The sequence below is a fragment of the Pecten maximus genome, chromosome 7 (genome assembly GCF_902652985.1).
Source record: "Pecten maximus chromosome 7, xPecMax1.1, whole genome shotgun sequence".
Classification (NCBI taxonomy): domain Eukaryota; kingdom Metazoa; phylum Mollusca; class Bivalvia; order Pectinida; family Pectinidae; genus Pecten; species Pecten maximus.
The window spans coordinates 1,142,897-1,166,665 of NC_047021.1; the positions used below are offsets into that span (position 1 = coordinate 1,142,897).

A 23,769-nucleotide genomic window follows, 5' to 3' on the forward strand; every position below is an offset into this window, starting at 1 on the left:
TAGTTTAATTTTGATTTAATCAGAGACGTGTATATCACGAAACAGAATTGTTTGTAAATGGCCTGCAAGTACGTTTTAAAAATCCAAACATTGGCATGGCCTTACCAACCGCTTATCAAACATGTAATGAAAAGTAAAGATTTTGAGTGAGCCATACACCTAAGTCTTTAACATGTGTTTCCTTCTTAAGAGATCCACACGGCAAAAAGGAAAGTTTTGGAAAAACGTACAACAGAGGGTAAATAATCTAAATTGTGTAGTTTCAGGCCTGACATTACATTGTGTATAGACATTTTTGGTATCATCTCACTAACATCACCTCATCAATGGTAGTTGGAATAGCACAAACTTCTTCACAACAACATTGTTTTATTTCATTAAGAAACACACCCACTGCTAGTTTGATATAATTTTATAAGAACTGGTACGAACGGAATAGATTTAATTTGGTTTCTTTTCGTAATTTTTTTTTAATAAAATAACTAAATACGTACTCACAGATTTAAGTAACAGCGATTAAAGACAATTGTACTTGTTAATACATCTATCATTAAAATTACAATTTAAACTTGAAATTAGATATGAAGCTAGGTTTCATAATATATCTCGATTAAATAAAATTGGGTATAGTTTAAGTATTTACCGCAAACATTTAAGATTTATTATGATAAGTAGCCTACATAATTTCATTTAAATCTTTTATATATAGGTCATATTCAACTTGTCATTTTCATATTTTCTTTCGTGAAAAGTAAGAACAGACTATAGATGAAACTCACTCAGGTGTAAATTTTGACATGTTGGTCAGGTAATACAGGTAAATTTCAGAATGTTGGCTAAGTGAGAATAAACCGTCTGCCTTACCTACCTGTACATGTAATTAGCATCTAACACTACTCATATATAATATCTACCTGTGTATGTTTTCCAAAAATTTATATATTTTTTTTGGTGAATCGTCAAAAAATAATGTTTATATACATTTTTCCTCACAATAAAGATATTCAATAAATACAGTTTATATGCCGATTTTCTTTAATTACAAGAATAGGTAAAATCCCCATCAGTTATACATTTTAAGGTAAAGAACAATTAATCATTTTCTTAATGCAATAGGGAAACACTTAAATGCTGATCAAAATGTATCCTAAAATTTTGTATTTAAACAATATTGCAAAAAAAAACATGTTAGCGTAAACTATAAAACAAACCGTTGGCTTATAAGGTACACATGATCCACATGAATTAGGTTTTAATAAGCCTAATATAAAAATGAAATTATGAATATGCCGCTTGGTTTAATCTGAAATTGAATTACAATATAAATTAAATGTATCAAATTGAAAATGCTCAAGTAACGATAAATGTTTTCAAATGTTTTATTTTATACTTTCATGTGATGAAAACAAAATTACCGGAATTAAACATGTGAAATATACTGATTTGTCAATACAAAATATAAAGTACCAAAAGATAAATGAAAATTGGCTTGAACAATTTAACTTAGTTAAAGGATTTAGAAAGTAATTTTTTTTTAACTTAGTTACACTGTATAATTAACAAGAATAGAAAGGTTTAAATATAACATCAAATTAAACTTCCAAAACCTTTTTAATAACTCTTTGAATATAACTGCTAGATAGCCTGATATATACAGTATAAGTAAAAATCACAGGTAGCATTGGGTACTGTCCATTACCTGTATGGGGGTTTTGCTGTTCATCACCTCTTAGGGTGTAGTGCACTACTACTTTACACTGCCCTGCAGGTAGGGCGTAAGAATTGTACCTGCTGCCCCCATTGCGGCGACTGAATTTGGGATCTTATCTTTTCTCTTCTTTCTTAACAACTTTCTTCTTCCTAATGTCTCCCTTGACAATGCCTCACTTTTGGCCTTTAGTTGAGCGTTCGCCGCTGTGAGGAAGGTTTTGGGTTCTGTCCCCTAGCCGAGACATACCAGAGTCTTTAAAAATGGTAGTTGCTACTCCTGCTTAGCGCTCAGCATATTTGGAGTGGGACGACTGGTTCGCCCGTTGTCAGTATAATGTGACCGGGTGGGGTGTGCTGCTGGATGTCTTCGGCAGTATGCTTCAGTGAGAGGCACTTTAAATCGGCAAAAGTTCCGGCCTATCACAAGGAGACTTAACACGAACATACCGCAGCCTCCCAAAACACACATACGCACTCACCACACGCATACATGTCGCACGCATGGGAGGCCGTCCTTAAATGACCTTAGATGTTAATAGGACGTTAAACAAAATAAACCAAACCAAACTACTTTACATGTAATGCACTACTTGAGCACTAGGTGTAAAGGTTAGTTTACACCGTAGATTTGTGATGTCAGTGATCTAAGTAACGTTAGGGCTAGTAGACTCATTTGGATAACGTAGAGAAAACACATTTTATACACTAGTATAGTCATGTATAAAGCGTATACTGTATAATAAGTCTGATTTCATGTGCACTTACAAGTGTAGACTTTTGGCTGAAATTGGGATTCATCATGCAGTCCATGCTATTTTCCAATACTGTATAAGATATTTGAGATACACATTGATCAATGTTGTTCTCTCCGTGTTGGCGTCAGAGTCCTCTTTAGAGTGTATTTTATTTATTTATAGGACTTAATGTAACGACAAAATGACATTGAACGATATTTTTTCTTTTCGTTTTGACAGATTTAAGACTTAAAGTTAATGCCTCAAAACTCACTTTAAAGTGTTAAATATAGAAACGCGCCTTTTGTCAAATCTAGCTATAAGCATACATTAGACACCCTTTCTGTTTGGTAATATACTCTTTTTAGGATTTAAATGAGCGTGTTGACATTGGTTGGTCCTTCTCCCTTATTGGATTTATATGTTCGACATCAAAACCATTTGGGTTTGCTTTGTTTGTTTGTTTTTTCGGGGGGGGGGGGGGGGGGGGGGGTATTTTTAATTCGTTTCAACTTCACTTGCATAATTGTGTATCAATTGCATTAATTTGACATAGTTTAAGATGTCCTGAAAGTTTCTGTTTTTTTTTGTTTTTTTTAATTTTTTTTAGCATTTCGTGTTGACTGCCCCCAGTAAGCTTCTCTATCATTATGACTTAATTCCGATGTGAACGAATTTTAATTTCTCCCAAATAAACTTAGATTTTTCTTTGAATCGTTGTAACCGATGTGATATTTTTTTCTAGGTTTGAATGAATTCCTGCCATGGAATGACTTATCTCCATATTACCTAGAGACGACATTCCTATGTCGTTTTCCTGTTTTGTGTGTGTTTTTTCCGCACCTGCTGGGTCGCTGCTTCGCTGCCAACGACCTAAGGGGGGTAACTCGCACTTGAATTGGGCGGATAAGGGACAAAACAAATATGGCGGACAAGGAAGGACTGACGGGGACCTTATGACACAAAAATGGCACATTTTGGAAAAGATCTGGATCATTTTAGCTCGTCCAGAACTGTGAGAATTAAAGGATCTGAAACAGTGGAAAGTCATACGGTAATTATTCTCAGCACAATGACTGTCAACATGCTTGCTGTTTATAATTAGTTTTCCTTATCGCGACGTACTGTTTGTTTACAATCGACAGTTGGCTTGGTTTTTCACATTTCTTATTTATAAAATATGTATACAGGACTGTTCAGAATTATTTTCTTAACGTTTAAAATGCCTTACATGCCTGATCAAACCTAGCAACTAGCATATACAATAAATTGATTATGAGTGATGAATACACACACACAGGGTCTAGTTGTTGACATTGCACTGATCAGTCTGATGTTTATTGTCTAATGCATGCTTGCCGTTATCAAAAAGACAGAATTTAGGGGAATGTACCCATCTCCGTGTCTAGGAGAAATTCATTATGAAATGTCTGAGGTTATAATTCACAAATGAGTTTGTGTTTTTTTCAGTTTTTGTTTCCCTTCTGAGTTCATTTAGTATTCTTTTCCTCAAAGACTTAAAGTTAGGGGGAGATGGAGGATTATCGCCCTTAGACTGAGCGATCAGTTAATTCCGGGCTTAATTAATTTTGGTTCCTAGGAGATGTCAAATAACATCTGGCTTATTCAGTTAGACTGATGGTATTGTTACGTGATCATGTGTTCATATATAGACATTTTAACTCTTTAATTATGTAAATGTCCATTGACATTAATAATCGTACTTGTGTTTATTTACAGATCGACAATGACTGGTCATTGTTACGTGATGGATAAATAAAATGTCATACGTCAGACAAATAGAACTAGAAACAAGTTGTTTTTCTACATGATCTAATTATTATATTAATTTAAAAGTTGATTGATTTTAAATTAATGGCACATGATTTCCACATACATGTATGTGATATCATGTCTTCTGACAAAAATATTGTAGATGTAAACAACATGTGACCTTGTTTTGAAAGTGATCACAATTCACATGGATTCAATATGGTAAACATAAATTATCCCTTTTTTGAAAATGTTTACTTTGATAAATCAAATTGACTCTGAGATGTCACCCAGGCACCTCAATATAACCAACATTAAGGCACCTGATTTATATTGAGCCAGTAATTATGATTATAACATGGCTGTTTGTAGGGCTGCCAAGTTTGTTCAAATGAATGGCCTTCACCTATACTCAAGGTCAGTAACCAAGAGGCCCAAGTTTGCGAGGTCAAATTAATGGCCTTCACCTATATTCAAGGTCAATAACCAAGAGCCCCAGATACCAAATAATGGGCCTGTATCATGCTTAATGATCTTGACCTACATTCAAGGTCACAGGGCTGTTATGAAATAAAACAACTTTTAACAGTTTTGCCATAACTAGGAGGATCAGACCCCTGATATTGGGCCTGTAGCATGCTGGGTTGAAGGGCTTCAATGTCTTTAACAGACTTTAACCTATAAATATATACATTCCCGGTCACAGGGGTTAATTGTGTTAAAATCTTCAAACAACTTTTCGTTAACAAAGAATACCATGGTACCTGATATTGGGCCAATAGTATGCTGGGATGAAGGGGTACAAAATTATGTTTATGAATAAACCTAACCTACTCTTACATTTGAATGGTAAAATTCTTATGGTAGATAACATTTTTTTAGCTTGATCAATATCAGACTGGGAAGCTGGGGTCACAGACTTGATCCCAGAGGTCACAGACTTGATCCCAGAGGTTACAGACTTTATCCCAGATGTCACATACTTTATCCCAGAGGTCACAGACTCAATTCCGGATGTCAAAGTGTCAATCCTAACATTTTTTTTTAGTTTGATCAATATCAGACTGGGAAGCTGGGGTCACAGACTTGATCCCAGAGGTCACAGACTTGATCCCAGAGGTCACATACTTTATCCCAGAGGTCACAGACTCAATTCCGGATGTCAAAGTGTCAATCCTAGGGGTCAGTCCCGTAGGTCACAGGCTCAATTCTGGAGGTCAAATGGTCAATCCCGGGGTCATGGGTCAGTCCCCGAGGTCACAGGGTGAATCCCGAAGGTCAGGGGTCAGTCCCGTAGGTCAGACTCGATCCCAAAGGCAACACACTATAAGCATGATTTACTGATCCTTTAATTATGACATGTTGAATACGTTTTCTATTTTTAGGTTTACACTGTTGAAGTTTCAGTGGGATCCTATACTTGGACAGTTAAACATAGATACAATGATTTCCTTATTCTCCATGAGAAGGTACACAATTCTTATCTAAGATTTTTAGAAATAATTCTGATGGATATGTCACGCTATTCATCTTTGTCTTTAATAGCTGTATGACTGTCAGTGAAAATCTAATACTCCGCTTACAAGCAAAAATCAATCTAAATGTGGAAATGTCTTGATATGTAATGTTCACTGTGATAGTGAAAATTTTTTTTCTTGTAAGTTCATTTATAATTACAACAGTACATATAACAGAGGTGCACTAAAATTAATATCGTGAAATAATCTCACGTTTTTGATAGGTAAAAAAGTGTTTGGACTGTAAAATATATATAAAAATTATAACTATTTATAAATACTGTAGTTAAAAAAATTCACAATTTTACGTTATGTATGTATTCCTTCACATAATACTGGTTTGTATTCTACAGCTGGTTTCAATATGCAAGATAGACAAAACCTTGTTGCCACCAAAGAAGTTATTTGGGAATCAAAGTGAGGGATTTATAAAGAAGCGCCAGGCCGAGCTGGAAGCCTACCTACAAACTGTGTTGTACTATGTAGCTCACAAAGTTCCACCAGTCCTGGCCACCTTCCTGGAATTCAACAGATATGTAAGGACAAAATTTTATATCGACAGATATGTATGGACAAAGTTTTATATCAACAGATATGTATGGACAAAGTTTTATATCGACAGATATGTATGGACAAAGTTTTATATCGACAGATATGTAAGGACAAAGTTTTATATCAACAGATATGTAAGGACAAAGTTTTATATCAAAAGACATGTAAGGACAAAATTTGATATCGACAGATATGTATGGACAAAGTTTTAAATTGACAGTTATATATGGACAAAGTTTTATATCAGTAGATATGTATAGTTATAGTTTTAAATCAACAGATATGTAAGGACAAAGTTTAACAGTTACTCAGCGTTAGGTGAGGAATTGTTAAGCTTCATGTAACACAGTTATTATTATATTAAGTGATTTAAGTTAAAATAAAATAGCCTAAGGCATTTAAGGATACTGACCACCCAGTTTCTATCATATAGACCTCCTTACCAAAACAACTACACACTAAAATGTTATATTGATGTAGTAAATAAAAAACACAACAGAATATACACACTTATTTTGTATTGCAATAAAAAATTATTATCAAGAATAGTTCTAATGAATATTTCAAAGCAGATAAATAAAAAAACAAACTTGGATTAACATTTAAAGTTGTGATCATGAGCTATTATTAGTGTGAGGTCCCTTAAGTACTGTTTTGTAGTGTAACCTATCAATATGTATATATATTCATCGCCTACTGTCTGACCACGTATAGTTGGTATCTCACTACAAGTCTCGTATCATGTCATTAACTACTGACCACGTATAGTTGGTATCTCACTACAAGTCTCGTATCATGTCATTAATTACTGACTATGTATAGTTGGTATCTCACTACAAGTCTCGTATCATGTCATTAACTACTGACCATGTATAGTTGGTATCTCACTACAAGTCTCGTATCATGTCATTAACTACTGACCACGTATAGTTGGTATCTCACTACAAGTCTCGTATCATGTCATTAACTACTGACCACGTATAGTTGGTATCTCACTACAAGTCTCGTATCATGTCATTAACTACTGACCACGTATAGTTGGTATCTCACTACAAGTCTCGTATCATGTCATCAACTACTGACCACGTATAGTTGGTATCTCACTACAAGTCTCGTATCATGTCATTAACTACTGACCACGTATAGTTGGTATCTCACTACAAGTCTCGTATCATGTCATTAACTACTGACCACGTATAGTTGTTATCTCACTACAAGTCTCGTATCATGTCATTAACTACTGACCACGTATAGTTGGTATCTCACTACAAGTCTCGTATCATGTCATTAACTACTGACCACGTATAGTTGTTATCTCACTACAAGTCTCGTATCATGTCATTAAGTACGTACTGACCACGTATAGTTGGTATCTCACTACAAGTCTCGTATCATGTCATTAACTACTGACCACGTATAGTTGGTATCTCACTACAAGTCTCGTATCGTGTCATTAACTACTGAGCACGTATAGTTGGTATCTCACTACAAGTCTCGTATCATGTCATTAACTACTGACCACGTATAGTTGGTATCTCACTACAAGTCTCGTATCATGTCATCAACTACTGACCACGTATAGTTGTTATCTCACTACAAGTCTCGTATCATGTCATTAACTACTGACCATGTATAATTGGTATCTCACTACAAGTCTCGTATCATGTCATTAACTACTGACCACGTATAGTTGGTATCTCACTACAAGTCTCGTATTTTATCATATGTTTCCATTTACAAATTTAGCATATATCCCAATATGATTTGTTTGCATTACAATTCAATCAATTTGTCCTTTAACAGGAAATCCACGGGATTACGCAGGGTATGGCTGAGGATCTCTACAACAGAGGTTTGTCTGATGTCATCACACTAGGAAAACGATCTGATGTACTTCTGATAAAAAATCAATTTCAATCTTTATTAAAGTTTCCAAAATATAAATACATTATGATTAGGGCTTCTGAATCTTGATGCAGGTGGATACACATACTGCTCCAGTCTGTTATACAAGTGTTGTATGTATTGTGTAGGGGACGTACCGCTCCAGTCTGTTATACAAGTGTTGTATGTATTGTGTAGGGGACGTACCGCTCCAGTCTGTTATACAAGTGTTGTATGTATTGTGTAGGGGACGTACAGCTCCAGTCTGTTATACAAGTGTTGTATGTGTAGGGGACATACCGCTCCAGTCTGTTATACAAGTGTTGTATGTGTAGGGGACGTACTGCTCCAGTCTGTTATACAAGTGTTGTATGTTTTGTGTAAGGGACGTACTGTTATACAAGTGTTGTATGTTTTGTGTAAGGGACGTACTGTTATACAAGTGTTGTATGTTTTGTGTAGGGGACGTACTGCTCCAGTCTGTTATACAAGTGTTGTATGTATTGTGTAGGGGACGTACTGTTATACAAGTGTTGTATGTATTGTGTAAGGGACGTACCACTCCAGTCTGTTATACAAGTGTTGTATGTTTTGTGTAGGGGACGTACTGCTCCAGTCTGTTATACAAGTGTTGTATGTATTGTGTAGGGGACGTACCGCTCCAGTCTGTTATACAAGTGTTGTATGTATTGTGTAGGGGACGTACTGTTATACAAGTGTTGTATGTATTGTGTAGGGACGTACTGCTCCAGTCTGTTATACAAGTGTTGTATGTATTGTGTAGGGGACGTACTGTTATACAAGTGTTGTATGTATTGTGTAGGGGACGTACCGCTCCAGTCTGTTATACAAGTGTTGTATGTATTGTGTAGGGGACGTACTGTTATACAAGTGTTGTATGTATTGTGTAGGGGACGTACCGCTCCAGTCTGTTATACAAGTGTTGTATGTATTGTGTAGGGGACGTACTGTTATACAAGTGTTGTATGTATTGTGTAGGGACGTACTGCTCCAGTCTGTTATACAAGTGATGTATGTATTGTGTAGGGGACGTACTGTTATACAAGTGTTGTATGTATTGTGTAGGGGACGTACCGCTCCAGTCTGTTATACAAGTGTTGTATGTATTGTGTAAGGGACGTACCGCTCCAGTCTGTTATACAAGTGTTGTATGTATTGTGTAAGGGACGTACTGCTCCAGTCTGTTATACAAGTGTTGTATGTATTGTGTAGGGGACGTACCGCTCCAGTCTGTTATACAAGTGTTGTATGTATTGTGTAGGGGACGTACTGCTCCAGTCTGTTACACAAGTGTTGTATGTATTGTGTAGGGGACATACTGTTATACAAGTGTTGTATGTATTGTGTAGGGGACGTACCGCTCCAGTCTGTTATACAAGTGTTGTATGTATTGTGTAGGGGACGTACCGCTCCAGTCTGTTATACAAGTGTTGTATGTATTGTGTAGGGGACGTACCGCTCCAGTCTGTTATAGTGTTGTATGTATTGTGTAGGGGACGTACCGCTCCAGTCTGTTATACAAGTGTTGTATGTATTGTGTAGGGGACGTACCGCTCCAGTCTGTTATACAAGTGTTGTATGTATTGTGTAGGGGACGTACAGCTCCAGTCTGTTATACAAGTGTTGTATGTATTGTGTAGGGGACGTACTGCTCCAGTCAAGGGAGATGTATGAAGTGACTCCATTACAGCTGTATTCCCTAACAGAACGTCTGAAGCTCCCGGAACCCACCTGTGGTAAATAAGTTTTTTTTTGTATATTGCTATTATTGTAAACATTTCTTGTTTTATTCTTAGCTCACTTGATTTGAAGGGCCTGTCAGCTTATGCCATGGTGCAGCATCTGTCCGTCGTCCGTCAAAATTTCCTTTAAATCCCTACTAGTACTTAACGCTTAAATGGATTTTCATGAATGATCTGGAGCACCATTGGGCAAATGTGATTTAATGTTGTGTAAACGGAGGGTGTGGCTCCCTGGGGGCCGGAGGGGCGGGGCCTAATAGTTGATACTGAGCTTAATCCTTTGCTACTACATGTAGTTTAAACCCTTGATATCCCCACCCCACAACCATAAGCATTGCTGGATATCAAGAGATAAAAACAATCCTGTTATAAAATATATGCCCTGGGGTCTTTCCCCACCCCTAGGGACTTAACTTATTTGATATGTCTTTGAAACCATTGGGATCCCCACCCTATAACCATATATAGCATTGTTGGGCATAAGGAGATAAACACAATCATGATGTAAAATAGGCCCTGGGGTCTTTCCCCACTCCTAGGGTCTTAGTTTCTTGGTTATATTTTTGAAACTGTTGAGATCTCCACCCCATAACCATAATTATATAGCATTGTTTGACATCAACAAATATACAAATTGAACATGAACATTATTTTGACGTTTGGTCAAATCCAACCTGGTAAGCAATACAGGCCCTCTTGGCCTCTTTTTTGTTGTTTTCCTTGATTGTTTTGTTTTTATTGTTTTTATCAATTAGTAGTTGTGTTTTTGAATGATTATGTAGGTTACACACACTAACTTAAATCTGTTTTACTTTATGTACTCCCAGCTACGTACACAACATATCATCTCCAAGGACATTGATTTTAGATTTGTCGGTTAAAGGGAAAATGTTCAATCAAACTACATTGTACATTGAAATTGGCCGGTTACTGAAAATAAATACCACTTCCATTAATGGTAGTTCATATATCAAATATCAAAACAACTTGTAACTGTTGGCTGACAGTGGTCAGTTTATTTCTAGGTCGAATGATATATAAACCCTCAATATACTGTTAGCAACATCAGGAGGAACAAGTATGACATAAACCTAATTATATAAGTCAGATCTTAACCTCACCAATGAGTTTATACCATTAGTGTTAATCGTTGGCTGTCAGGCATTTTTTGCTCTTTGACCATGGTTTGTTAGTCCCAGAACAATCCTTGTAATCACTTTTTTGTGAGAAGCACTTAAAAGATATTTCTCAAACTTCATACGAGGGTTGATTGATATTTTGTGATCTTGTATTGAAGGAAATACTCAAGGATGTTCTTAAGTCCTACTATTCTCTGACTGTATATAGGGCCGTGTACCCAAGGACTGGTCTCATTTGGTTAGTTTATATAGACGAGGTAGCACTCTAAAGTAAACAAGACAAGTGGCGTTTGCAAAATGGACAAAATCAGTAAGGGAGGGTGAAAGAGTTTGTCATTGCCATGGTTGCCATTCACGATTGTGGCTTAAATTGATTGAGCATCCGCCTTATTCACCTGATCTCGCTCAATCAGACTTTCATCTATTTCCAAAACTGAAAACAGCTATTTCAGAAACCCTAACCCTAACATGCAGTGGAAGACTTTCTGAACAGCCAAGAAAAGGAGTTCCACAAATTAAAGTGGTATTGAGGCCCTTAAACACTGCTGGCAAAAAAGTGTATAGAGATTGAAGGGAATTATATGTTGAAAAATAATACAATATGTCCGGCAAAATTCAAATTCTTCAATATGAGGCTCACAACTTATCAATTAGACCTTGTATATAGGCTTTTCGATTTTGACAGTTAAAGTTTGTCACTATTTCTCACTCAAAAGTTCTTCTTGGATCTTTCCTAGATTTTATATGTAATTTCCCCTTGTTATCAATTGGTAAAGAGAAAAAAAAGAGAAAACTAGTCTAAGAAAAGATCAGTGTGACAAAGAACCAATAAAGATCAGTCTTACATAGAACCAATAAAGATCTGTCTTATATTACATAGAACCAATAAAGATCAGTCTGACATAGAACCAATAAAGATCTGTCTTACATAGAACCAATAAGATCAGTCTGACATAGAGCCAATAAAGATCAGTCTTACATAGAACCAATAAAGATCAGTCTTACATAGAACCAATAAAGATCAGTCTGACAAAGAACCAATAAAGATCAGTCTTACATAGAACCAATAAAGATCAGTCTTACATAGAACCAATAAAGATCTGTCGTACATAGGACCAATAAAGATCAGTCTGACATAGAACCAATAAAGATCTGTCTTACATATAGAACCAATAAAGATCAGTCTTACATAGAACCAATAAAGATCTGTCTGACATAGAACCAATAAAGATCAGTCTTACATAGAACCAATAAAGATCAGTCTTACACAGAGCCAATAAAGATCAGTCTTACATATAGAACCAATAAAGATCTGTCTGACATAGAACCAATAAAGATCTGTCTGACATAGGACCAATAAAGATCAGTCTTACATAGACCAATAAAGATCAGTCTTACATAGAACCAATAAAGATCAGTCTTACATAGAACCAATAAAGATCAGTCTTACATAGAACCAATAAAGATCAGTCTTACATAGAACCAATAAAGATCAGTGTTACATAGAACCAATAAAGATCAGTCTGACATAGAACCAATAAAGATCTGTCTGACATAGAACCAATAAAGATCAGTCTTACATAGAGCCAATAAAGATCAGTCTTACATAGAACCAATAAAGATCAGTGTGACATAGAACCAATAAAGATCAGTGTGACATAGAACCAATAAAGATCAGTCTTACATAGAACCAATAAAGATCAGTCTTACATAGAACCAATAAAGATCAGTCTGACATAGAGCCAATAATGATCAGTCTGACATAGAACCAATAAAGATCAGTGTTACATAGAACCAATAAAGATCTGTCTTACATAGAACCAATAAAGATCTGTCTGACATAGGACCAATAAAGATCTGTCTGACATAGAACCAATAAAGATCAGTCTGACATAGAACCAATAAAGATCTGTCTGACATAGAACCAATAAAGATCTGTCTGACATAGAACCAATAAAGATCTGTCTGACATAGAACCAATAAAGATCTGTCTGACATAGAACCAATAAAGATCTGTCTTATATTACATAGAACCAATAAAGATCAGTCTTACATAGAGCCAATAAAGATCAGTCTTATATTACATAGAACCAATAAAGATCAGTCTTACATATAGAATCAATAAAGATCAGTCTGACATAGAACCAATAAAGATCATTCAATGATGGATGCCAGGATCCCTCTGGGATGTCTTATCTTTTTCATCAACTTCTTCAATGATAGTTAAAAAGCATAGGGCCATGATATTGGACGAGTATAGTATGCTGGGATGTATAGATTTCTAATTAAGAGTAGGCCATTCACAAAACAGAGTACCACCTGGTATTAAATCACAAATCGTGTCCTTGACAGGTGACGGGTGATTAAAGCTGTCAGAGAGAATATGTGACTTATGCACACATAGTATGATACAATGTTTCAGCATAATTGTATCAATGATGCATGTCATTCATGTATGTTAAGAAACTCCCATTAAAATAAACATCTATTTAGCTCATGAATTCGGAAAAGCTAACCATGCCCAGCTTATAGGTCTTACGTCAGCTTCTGTTTATCAACTCACATATATGCATATCACTGACCAATTATGCGACCATGCAATGTGCTTTAAAGTTGTTTGTAGAAATAAAAAAATCAAGAAAACATTGACTTAAATATCAATCAATTTATGGGGACAATTGAATGGTGATTTTATGCAAAATTTTGTTATATCATAAACTGACGATTTGATATTGAACTTTACAAAATTGTCCATTTGATTGTACAATTTAAACAAATTTCTGCAACAGATTTACCAGGATAATTGTTTGTTCTTTTAAATGAATGAATCATCATCGCTGATAGAGCTCAATTTAGTATTCAGTAGAAATTCAGTGGAAAAACAGTAGGGATTGCCTACAATCATGTATGCGCGCAGTGCAAATACTAACTAACGTACGTACAAGCTGTATAAAGAAAAGTTATACCAGTCCTACAGTTTGCATGCATGGCTCTTACCTTTGGCCTTTTTTATGCTTCATACATACTACCTGGTCAATAGCAGTATTATTTTATTAATGTTGTATCAATTTATGTCTTAAATTCTCAATTGTATTACATGTTGTTTGCATACTGTGTACGTAGATAAATTTTATAAAATGAATGCATTTTTAGATTTCCTTTTTAAATGTTTTATGATATTGTTTTGATGTGTTTTGATTGGATAATCTTTATTGTGTATTCATGTGTAACTGCTTTAAATCTTACTGGTTCTAACACTTATTTATACTTTGCTTTCTTTATATCTGGCTGTTGGCATGGTAACGGTTGTAATGTCCTAGGAGGTAGGTCATAGCTTTAAGTCCTTTACAGATACATTATGTATGAAAACAAAGTTAAATTGATTATTGAAAGTTCAAATGACTGAACAATTATCTAAAAAGCCAGTCGGTGTATTCAGTCTTATGCTTTAACCACTGCTTGTCCAATGCTTTGACCACTGCTTGTCCAATGCTTTGACCACCACCTGTCCAATACTTTGACCACTGCCTATCCAATGCTTTGACCACTGCTTGTCCAATGCTTTGACCACCGCCTGTCCAATACTTTGACCACTGCCTATCCAATGCTTTGACCACTGCTTGTCCAATGCTTTGACCACTGCTTGTCCAATGCTTTGACCACCGCCTGTCCAATACTTTGACCACTGCCTATCCAATGCTTTGACCACTGCTTGTCCAATTCTTTGACCACCGCCTGTCCAATACTTTGACCACTGCCTGTCCTATGCTTTGACCACTGCCTGTCCAATACTTTGACCACTACTTGTCCAATACTTTGACCACCGCCTGTCCAACACTTTGACCACTGCCTATCCAACACTTTGACCACTGCCTATCCAATACTGAAATCCTGGTGAACTGTTTTCCACATGTTGTACAAAATTGGCCTGGTTTTAACATGTGGAGAAATTAAACTACATACCAGTAATTGTATGTCAGAATGACAGAATGAGAGCATCACTGTTTCAAAAAATTATCAAAATAGATTAGATGTCATAATCAGAAACAAGTGAATTGTAAAAATATTGCCAGGAACAAGCAAATTGAAAACCTTTCGACAGCATGCAATATTTTATTTTCAGCTCATTCTCAAAGGTGCTTGATCAGCACAATTTTACTTCATCACTGCCTTAGATTAGATATAACCCATTTTACTTATACATTTGGTGTAGACTTATACATTTAGTCTAGACTTATACATTTGGTGTAAGCTATGCCATATGAGTAGCTAGTGTTGATTGACAAAATTTCATATATAGCTAGTCCTTCAGTTAGATAATTTACTTTTTCTGCACTATTACAATGTATTTTGCATTACACAGTCTTACACATGCATGCATCATTTTACTTGAAATTCCTCGCCTGTTTATTGTAAGTGACTTGTTTTAGTTATTATACAATGTCCATCCTTTATACAGGTAGATGTATTATCAATTTAAATGTCTTCTAATTTGCTTTTATAATTATTAAAACTTTTTGTTTATGTTAAATTTCTGTTTTCAATATGTTGTTTATAATTTTGTCATACAATATCTATGTGTCCAGGTTTATCTGCCAATACTGGCTATTTTTTAAGATCTTTAAGATTTGCATATGGGTACATCTTCGTTAGACAGTTTGTCAGATTATCAGAAGTAGGTCACTGCCACAGGTGTTTTGACATTTGACTTTTATATGATGGTAAAAATTGACAAAAATATGGATACAAAGTAGGAGGACTGGAAACAAATGGAGACCTGGGAGGTTTATAATAACAACTAGATATTGTAAAAATAAACAGCGAAAGGGGAGATAACTGCAATGAATATTGGGGTAAAATTGATTTGTAGAAGGGAAGGTTATAATTATATCCCTAATCAAAGCAGAACAAGAGGGGAGATTTCTGCCTGAAATGATAAAGCATAGGGCAGATCTGTCAAGGTTTGGCTGTCTTCCAACTTTGAATCTCCCTTAACTTCTACTTCTAGCTATCATCATCCTTAATGTACAACTGTTACAGTATTTAGTTTATTATTGAACAATCAATAACAGACCGAGTTGGTACATCATGTAATTTCTATGTTGATATTAGTCAGAAACAAAATATGTAATCAATTTCACCTCACAAGATTAACCAATCATCTTCAAACTGAATGCAGGTAAACTTTTTAGAATTATTCATTTACCGTTAAAATTAACAACTTAATTAAGACACAAAATTGTATTTCGTGATATAATTTGATCTGAAGACAAATTTTATTTATTTCAGACAGTGGCGATGTGAAGAAAGACATAGGTCATATACTAGATTTCATCACCAGAGTTAAATACCTAAAGGTATGTACATTTTTATTTACTGTTATCTGAAGATATATGTACTAGTGGTATGTATATTGTTTGTGGATAAGTATCTAGTATGTGTATTGTTTGTGGATAAGTATCTAGTATGTGTATTGTTTGTGGATAAGTATCTAGTATGTGTATTGTTTGTGGATAAGTATCTAGTATGTGTATTGTTTGTGGATAAGTATCTAGTATGTATATTGTTTGTGGATGAATATCTAGTATGTATATTGTTTGTGGATGAATATCTAGTATGTATATTGTTTGTGGATGAATATCTAGTATGTATATTGTTTGTGGATAAGTATCTAGTATGTATAGTGTTTGTGGATAAGTATCTAGTATGTGTATTGTTTGTGGATGAATATCTAGTATGTATATTGTTTGTGGATGAATATCTAGTATGTATATTGTTTGTGGATAAGTATCTAGTATGTATAGTGTTTGTGGATAAGTATCTAGTATGTGTATTGTTTGTGGATGAATATCTAGTATGTATATTGTTTGTGGATGAATATCTAGTATGTATATTGTTGGTGGATAAGTATCTAGTATGTATACTGTTTGTGGATAAATATCTAGTATGTATATTGTTTGTGGATGAATATCTAGTATGTATATTAAGATATTGATAATGTATTGGACCATGATACTGACAAGTAAGCTTGATTACAGGTGTTTGGTAGTACAGACCCTGTCGGTACCAGTAATATAGACATGTCACAGCTCAAGTTTGATCTCTCCCTGTTCAAGTCACTCCAGTTCCTGGAGGTTTGTATACCTATTTCATACTCACTTTGGGAGGGAGGCTTTCAGACAACAGAATTATAGACAAATTATCAGGAACTCGTTCATTGATGATGATTTTAAAACTCCTATTAGTGTATGTTAAAAGTGAACTTACACATTGATGTTTTAAAAATAATTGTTTGTCAAATTGCAAAAGGGTCTATATAATGGTACAAAACTGGAAAATATGAACTGCTGTTTTTACAATTGTGCTAGTCTGTTTAAGTTTTAATGCCTTATTTTCAAAATTATTGAAATTTAGAATTAAATTGCTACAGTATTGATAAAGAATAAACATGTATTCCATTGTGTTAAAGGGGCAACTAGACTAAAAGTAATCTGAAGATTTAATTTTCCAAAAGCCTTGCTCAATGAACATGGGGATTATACCATGTCCTTACCTAGCTTGGCATGTAACCTTTTCTGTTCCCAGGTCTCCTTCAGTATCGCTCTCCAAATCTCAGGGATAGAGACCATCAAACAAACCATGGACAGAATAACTCTCCATTACTGTGTCAGCAAAATCAGGGTAAGTATCGAAAATATTACTGTGTCAGCAAAATCAGGGTAAGTATCGAAAATATTACTGTGTCAGCAGAATCAGGGCAAGTATCGAAATATTACTGTGTCAGCAAAATCAGGGTAAGTATCGAAAATATTACTGTGTCAGCAGAATCAGGGTAAGTATCTAACATCAGTTTGTGTGATTTAATCCCAGGCATAGAAACCAAACATAGAAACCAAACATCAGTTTCTGTGGTGCTCATGGATAGAAACCAAACATAGAAACCAAACATAGAAACCAAACATCAGTTTGTGTGGTGTAATCCCAGGGATAGAAACCAAACATAGAAACCAAACATAGAAACCAAACATCAGTTTGTGTGGTGTAATTTCATGGATAGAAACCAAACATCAGTTTGTGTGGTGTAATCCCAGGGATAGAAACCAAACATAGAAACCAAACATCAGTTTGTGTGGTGTAATCCCAGGGATAGAAACCAAACATAGAAACTAATCATAGAAACCAAACATCAGTTTGTGTGGTGTAATTTCATGGATAGAAACCAAACATCAGTTTGTGTGGTGTAATCCCAGGGATAGAAACCAAACATAGAAACCAAACATCAGTTTGTGTGGTGTAATTTCATGGATAGAAACCAAACATCAGTTTGTGTGGTGTAATTTCACGGATAGAAACCAAACATTAGTTTGTGTGATTTAATCTCGGGGATAGAAACCAAACATAGAAACCAAACATCAGTTTGTGTGGTGTAGTCTCAGGGATAGAAACCAAACATAGAAACCAAACATCAGTTTCTGTGGTGTAATCTCACGGATAGAAACCAAACATAGAAACCAAACATAGAAACCAAACATCAGTTTGTGTGGTGTAATCTCACAGATAGAAACCAAACATAGAAATCAAACATCAGTTTGTGTGATTTAATCTCGGTGATATTAACCAAACATCAGTAAGAGATAGCGTTAAGCATAGCCTTATTACCTGTGAGACTTTCACCTTTTCTTTTAAGTTTAACAAATGACAATCGCCATAATGCCTTAAAGAGCCGCCGGCACAATCTGGTTACACCCCATGTTTACCATGTAGCGTTGTTTTGACTTTGATACGGCAGCTATTTTTAGGAGCAGCGGCGATGGTGAAAGTGGCCTTTTGTGATATGATAATGTGTATGTTGAGTAACAGTAACTCTGTTCAGTTTGTTATTTTATATTAGGTAGATCCTGCCTAATTATTATACTTTAAATTATAGGCTGAATGACAGCTTCACCTTGTCTATACACCTTGATACCTTGAGCTTAAAATTAGATTTATATCTTGAGACCTGCAGTAAAATATTTCATCACCTCTGCAAAACTCAATGATACCCTGATCTGAATTAAGAATTTGATATGAGTATACTCTTTTGTATGTCTGAAAGTTAGAAATGTTTGTACCCTAACTGTTACTTGTGACACTGACAACAACATGTCAGTATTATCTGGATAATCCTGTGAGACAATACAGTCCCTGTAGTTTGTATGTTTGTGTGTATTACAGGACATCCTTCTACAGGACCTACCACAGTGGAAGGCAGACGATGGCACACTACTGGTGTCTTACTGGGATAAACTCTCCGAGGCTGACTTCAGTCACAACACCATTACAGATATCGATGATAGTGTGGTGAGTCAATTAACTCCCTTAATTTAAACAGTTATCTCCCTTATTTAAACAGTTACCTCCCTTGCATCAAAAGTTACCTCCCTTGCATAAATAGTTACATCCATAATGGATCAAATAGCTATACCTCTCTTGTGAAACAGTCCTCAGGACATTGATTATATGTTAATGAAATGTTTCAGTCAACTTAAATATAGCACTTAATTTCTTTGAAAAGATCTAATTGTAATATTCAGAATTTTTTTTTAAAGATTAAAAAAAAATTGTATTATCACATATTGTTGCCAATAACTGTGATGTGACAAATGTAGCAATATTTAAAAAATAAATCCCACAAGAATTTATAACCATCAGATTTGTTAATTTTACACAGAAATGAATTAAATTCACGATCTTTTTCTCACTCCTGATATGTTGTGGGTTGAACACTTCTTGCAGTGTATGATATTGTACAATGTAAATATAAATTTTAATAGTTCCTGCAAAGCTGCATGGATTGTCTCCCTTGCCTGAAATAACTGTTGTAATCTATTAAAGCAACTGATGCCCCGAGTAGAAGTGCTGAATCTTAGTCACAATCACATCAAAAGTATCCAGCATCTTAACTGGCTGAGTCGTCTGACCTTCCTCGACCTCTCATACAACACATTTAGGTCTCTGGATGCTTTACACACCAAAATTGGCAACCTAAAGACTCTAATCCTGGCTGGCAACAAACTGGACAGTCTACAAGGTAACATTAAGTCTACCTGAGCTTATAAGTGTCTTATAAGTGGAGTAGGTGGAGAAGTGATGCTACACTGTATCAATTATTATAAATCTGGTAAAATGAACATCCTAGTGTGTGGTTCCTGGCAGCTTCAAAGTAAAATCACTATTTTTTACTTAAATCTGCAGATGTAATGAAATTATCTCAGGTGTTCTTTAAGATATGTAGAATATATAGACACAGCTGTAAGCTAGAGTTGTAGATTTGACTTTAAGATATGTAGAATATATAGACACACCTGTAAGCTATAGTTGTAGATTTGACTTTAAGATATGTAGAATATATAGACACACCTGTAAGCTATAGTTGTAGATTTGACTTTAAGATATGTAGAATATATAGACACAGCTGTAAGCTATAGTTGTAGATTTGACAGTAACTTGCTATGATGTTTCATTTTCTAGGACTCTCAAAGTTGTTTTCCCTGGAAAATCTTGATGTCAGTCATAACGAGATATCACAGGTAAGCTAGATGTCCGTCATAACGAGATATCACAGGTAAGAATGATATCAGTCATAACGAGATATCACAGGTAAGAACGATGTCAGTCATAACGAGATATCACAGGTAAGAATAATGTCAGTCATAACGAGATATCACAGGTAAGAACGATGTCAGTCATAACGAGATATCACAGATAATCTAGATGTCAGTCATAACGAGATATCACAGGTAAGAATAATGTCAGTCATAACGAGATATCACAGGTAAGAATGATGTCAGTCATAACGAGATATCACAGGTAAGAATGATGTAGGTCATAACGAGATATCACAGGTAAGCTAAATGTCAGTCATAACGAGATATCACAGGTAAGGTAGATGTCAGTCATAATGAGATATAACAGGTAAGAATAATGTCAGTCATAAAGAGATATCACAGGTAAGAATGATGTCCGTCATAACGAGATATCACAGGTAAGAATGATGTAGGTCATAACGAGATATCACAGGTAATCTAGATGTCAGTCATAACGAGATATCACAGGTAAGAATGATGTCAGTCATAACGAGATATCACAGGTAATCTAGATGTCAGTCATAACGAGATATCACAGGTAAGACTGATGTCAGTCATAACGAGATATCACAGGTAAGAATGATGTCAGTCATAACGAGATATCACAGGTAAGCTAGATGTCAGTCATAAAGAGATATCTTAGGTAGGAATGATGTCAGTCATAACGAGATATCACAGGCCTAAGCTAGATGTCAGTCATAAAGAGATATCTTAGGTAAGAATGATGTCAGTCATAAAGAGATATCACAGGTAAGAACGATGTCAGTCATAGCCAAGTGTACATGTATGTCCTGTAATGTGCTGTCTAGTGTCTACTACCCAAAAAGTACAAACAAATAAACCTTTAAGGGTACTATTACTGTACCTATAATACTGTACCTATTTTATACTATATATACAATACTGTACCTATTTTGTACTATATATATAATACTGTAACTATTTTATACTATATATATGATACTGTACCTATTTTATACTATATATATATAATACTGTGTCAGTAGCTATTTTGTACTATATATATAATACTATAACTATTTTGTACTGTAGATGACTAAAAAATGTACTACATTATGTATATGTATATATAATACCGTACCTATTTTGTACTATATATACTATTTTGTACCGAAATACTTTTTTGTACCGAAATACTTTTTTGTACTGTAGATTACTGAGGTACTCTATATAATATATAATACTATTTTGTACTGTAGATGACTGAGGTACTCTATATAATATATAATACTATTTTGTACTGTAGATGACTGAGGTACTCTATGTAATATATAATACTATTTTGTACTGTAGATGACTGAGGTACTCTATATAATATATAATACTATTTTGTACTGTAGATGACTGAGGTACTCTATATAATATATAATACTATTGTGTACTGTAGATGACTGAGGTACTCTATATAATATGTAATACTATTTTGTACCGTAGATGACTGAGGTACTATATATAATATATAATACTATTTTGTACTCTAGATGACTGAGGTACTATATACAGTGGAACTTCGTTAACTCGAAGTCGACGGGACCACGAAAAAACTTCGAGTTATCCGACTGTTCGAATTAAGCGAGTTATCGTTTTTGGTGAAAAGTTTGGTCAATATTTGTCAACATTATATAATCATTATAACTTCGCTCTGTCGCTCATCAGTTTAGTGTGAAGACTGGTCAATACATGTAAATATATATGTAATGCTTCGTTATGTCACTTGTAATTTGGTGTAGTTTTGCCGATATACAGTCACGATAAAGTTTCTTTCACTTAGTCACTTCAATAACGATCTGATGTGCAAGTCATGTTTGCAAAAGGTAAACGATAAATCGGAATTCGACAAAATAACAAGTTATTAATGTCAAAACAAATAACCGTTTAAGTTTAACACAGATTGCATACAAAACGTAACAGAACCATTACCTTTTATTGGACATATATAAAATACTGTTTGATCGGCCTACTTACTTTTTATTGATAACCACGCCATTTCCATGTGTATTAGCACCGGAAGTTGGGCTGCGCATGTGCGTATAAAATGTTACTGTAACTGAGTTGGCGTTTTATCCGATTTAATAGACAGCACTGACCGTTACAGTTGTACTCTGAACACCTCGGCAGTAATTACGCTATTGTTTCAGCAGTTTAAAGATTTAATAGGCGCCGGTGACTGTGTCATTTCTACACCTGTAAAAACATCAGCCGGGTAGATCTACCGGTGTGTCAGAGATTAGTTCCGCTTGAACGAACGGGTAGATGAGTTGTTGACTATCGTGTGTACTGATATCGGCGACCGCCTTGGGAAATTATATTACCTGATGTAAGTAAAGCAGTACTGTTTATCACCAAGACTTGTTGTTATAAGATTCAACCGACAATTTCTTTTATGAATTTATGAAATACTTATAATAGCATGTAGGTTAGTAGTGCCGATATGTTCAGTATTACAAACGGAATTTAGCTCTTAAAAAATGTCGGTGTTTGCCACCGATCAACGAAAATTATACTTCGAGTTATTCGAACATTTCAAGTAGGATTTTTATTGTTGGGACCAAATTTTTACTTCGTATTATCCGAGTTTTTCGAGTTATCCGAATTCTAATTTTCCGAGTTTTTTTTACTAAGATAAAGAGAGAATTCGGCCGGGACCGGCGAGGTACTTCGAGTTAAGCGGGGTATTCGAGTTATCTGAGTTCGAGTTAACGAAGTTCCACTGTATAATATATGATACTATTTTGTACCGTAGATGACTGAGGTACTCTATATAATATATAATACTGTTTTGTACTGTAGATGACTGAGGTACTATATGTAATATATAATACTATTTTGTACTGTAGATGACTCTAGCTAACTGAGGTACTCTATATAATATATAATACTATTTTGTACTGTAGATGACTGAGGTACTCTATATAATATATAATACTATTTTGTACTGTAGATGACTGAGGTACTCTATATAATATATAATACTATTTTGTACTCTAGATGACTGAGGTACTATATATAATATATAATACTATTTTGTACTGTAGATGACTGAGGTACTC

The 23,769-nt window shown here is 34.9% G+C and overlaps 1 protein-coding gene across 3 annotated transcripts in view; it reads left to right on the forward strand.

The window, feature by feature from the left end:
• Window positions 1–3,363: 3,363 nt before the first annotated feature.
• The window catches only part of LOC117331279 (nischarin-like), a 42,005-nt gene continuing 21,599 nt past the window's right edge, over window positions 3,364–23,769 (forward strand). For 2 of the 3 annotated variants that reach the window (XM_033889885.1, XM_033889884.1), the window contains exons 1-11: window positions 3,364–3,498; window positions 5,603–5,686; window positions 6,088–6,270; window positions 8,090–8,138; window positions 9,832–9,927; window positions 16,362–16,429; window positions 17,111–17,206; window positions 17,658–17,753; window positions 19,287–19,412; window positions 19,947–20,142; window positions 20,583–20,641. In XM_033889885.1, coding sequence (XP_033745776.1) covers window positions 3,412–3,498; window positions 5,603–5,686; window positions 6,088–6,270; window positions 8,090–8,138; window positions 9,832–9,927; window positions 16,362–16,429; window positions 17,111–17,206; window positions 17,658–17,753; window positions 19,287–19,412; window positions 19,947–20,142; window positions 20,583–20,641 — 1,140 coding nt within the window. In that variant the 5' untranslated portion in view covers window positions 3,364–3,411. Of the gene's footprint in view, window positions 3,499–5,602; window positions 5,687–6,087; window positions 6,271–8,089; window positions 8,139–9,831; window positions 9,928–14,224; window positions 14,396–16,361; window positions 16,430–17,110; window positions 17,207–17,657; window positions 17,754–19,286; window positions 19,413–19,946; window positions 20,143–20,582; window positions 20,642–23,769 lie in introns of those variants that run through there. The other variant, XM_033889886.1, reaches the window with a different exon arrangement.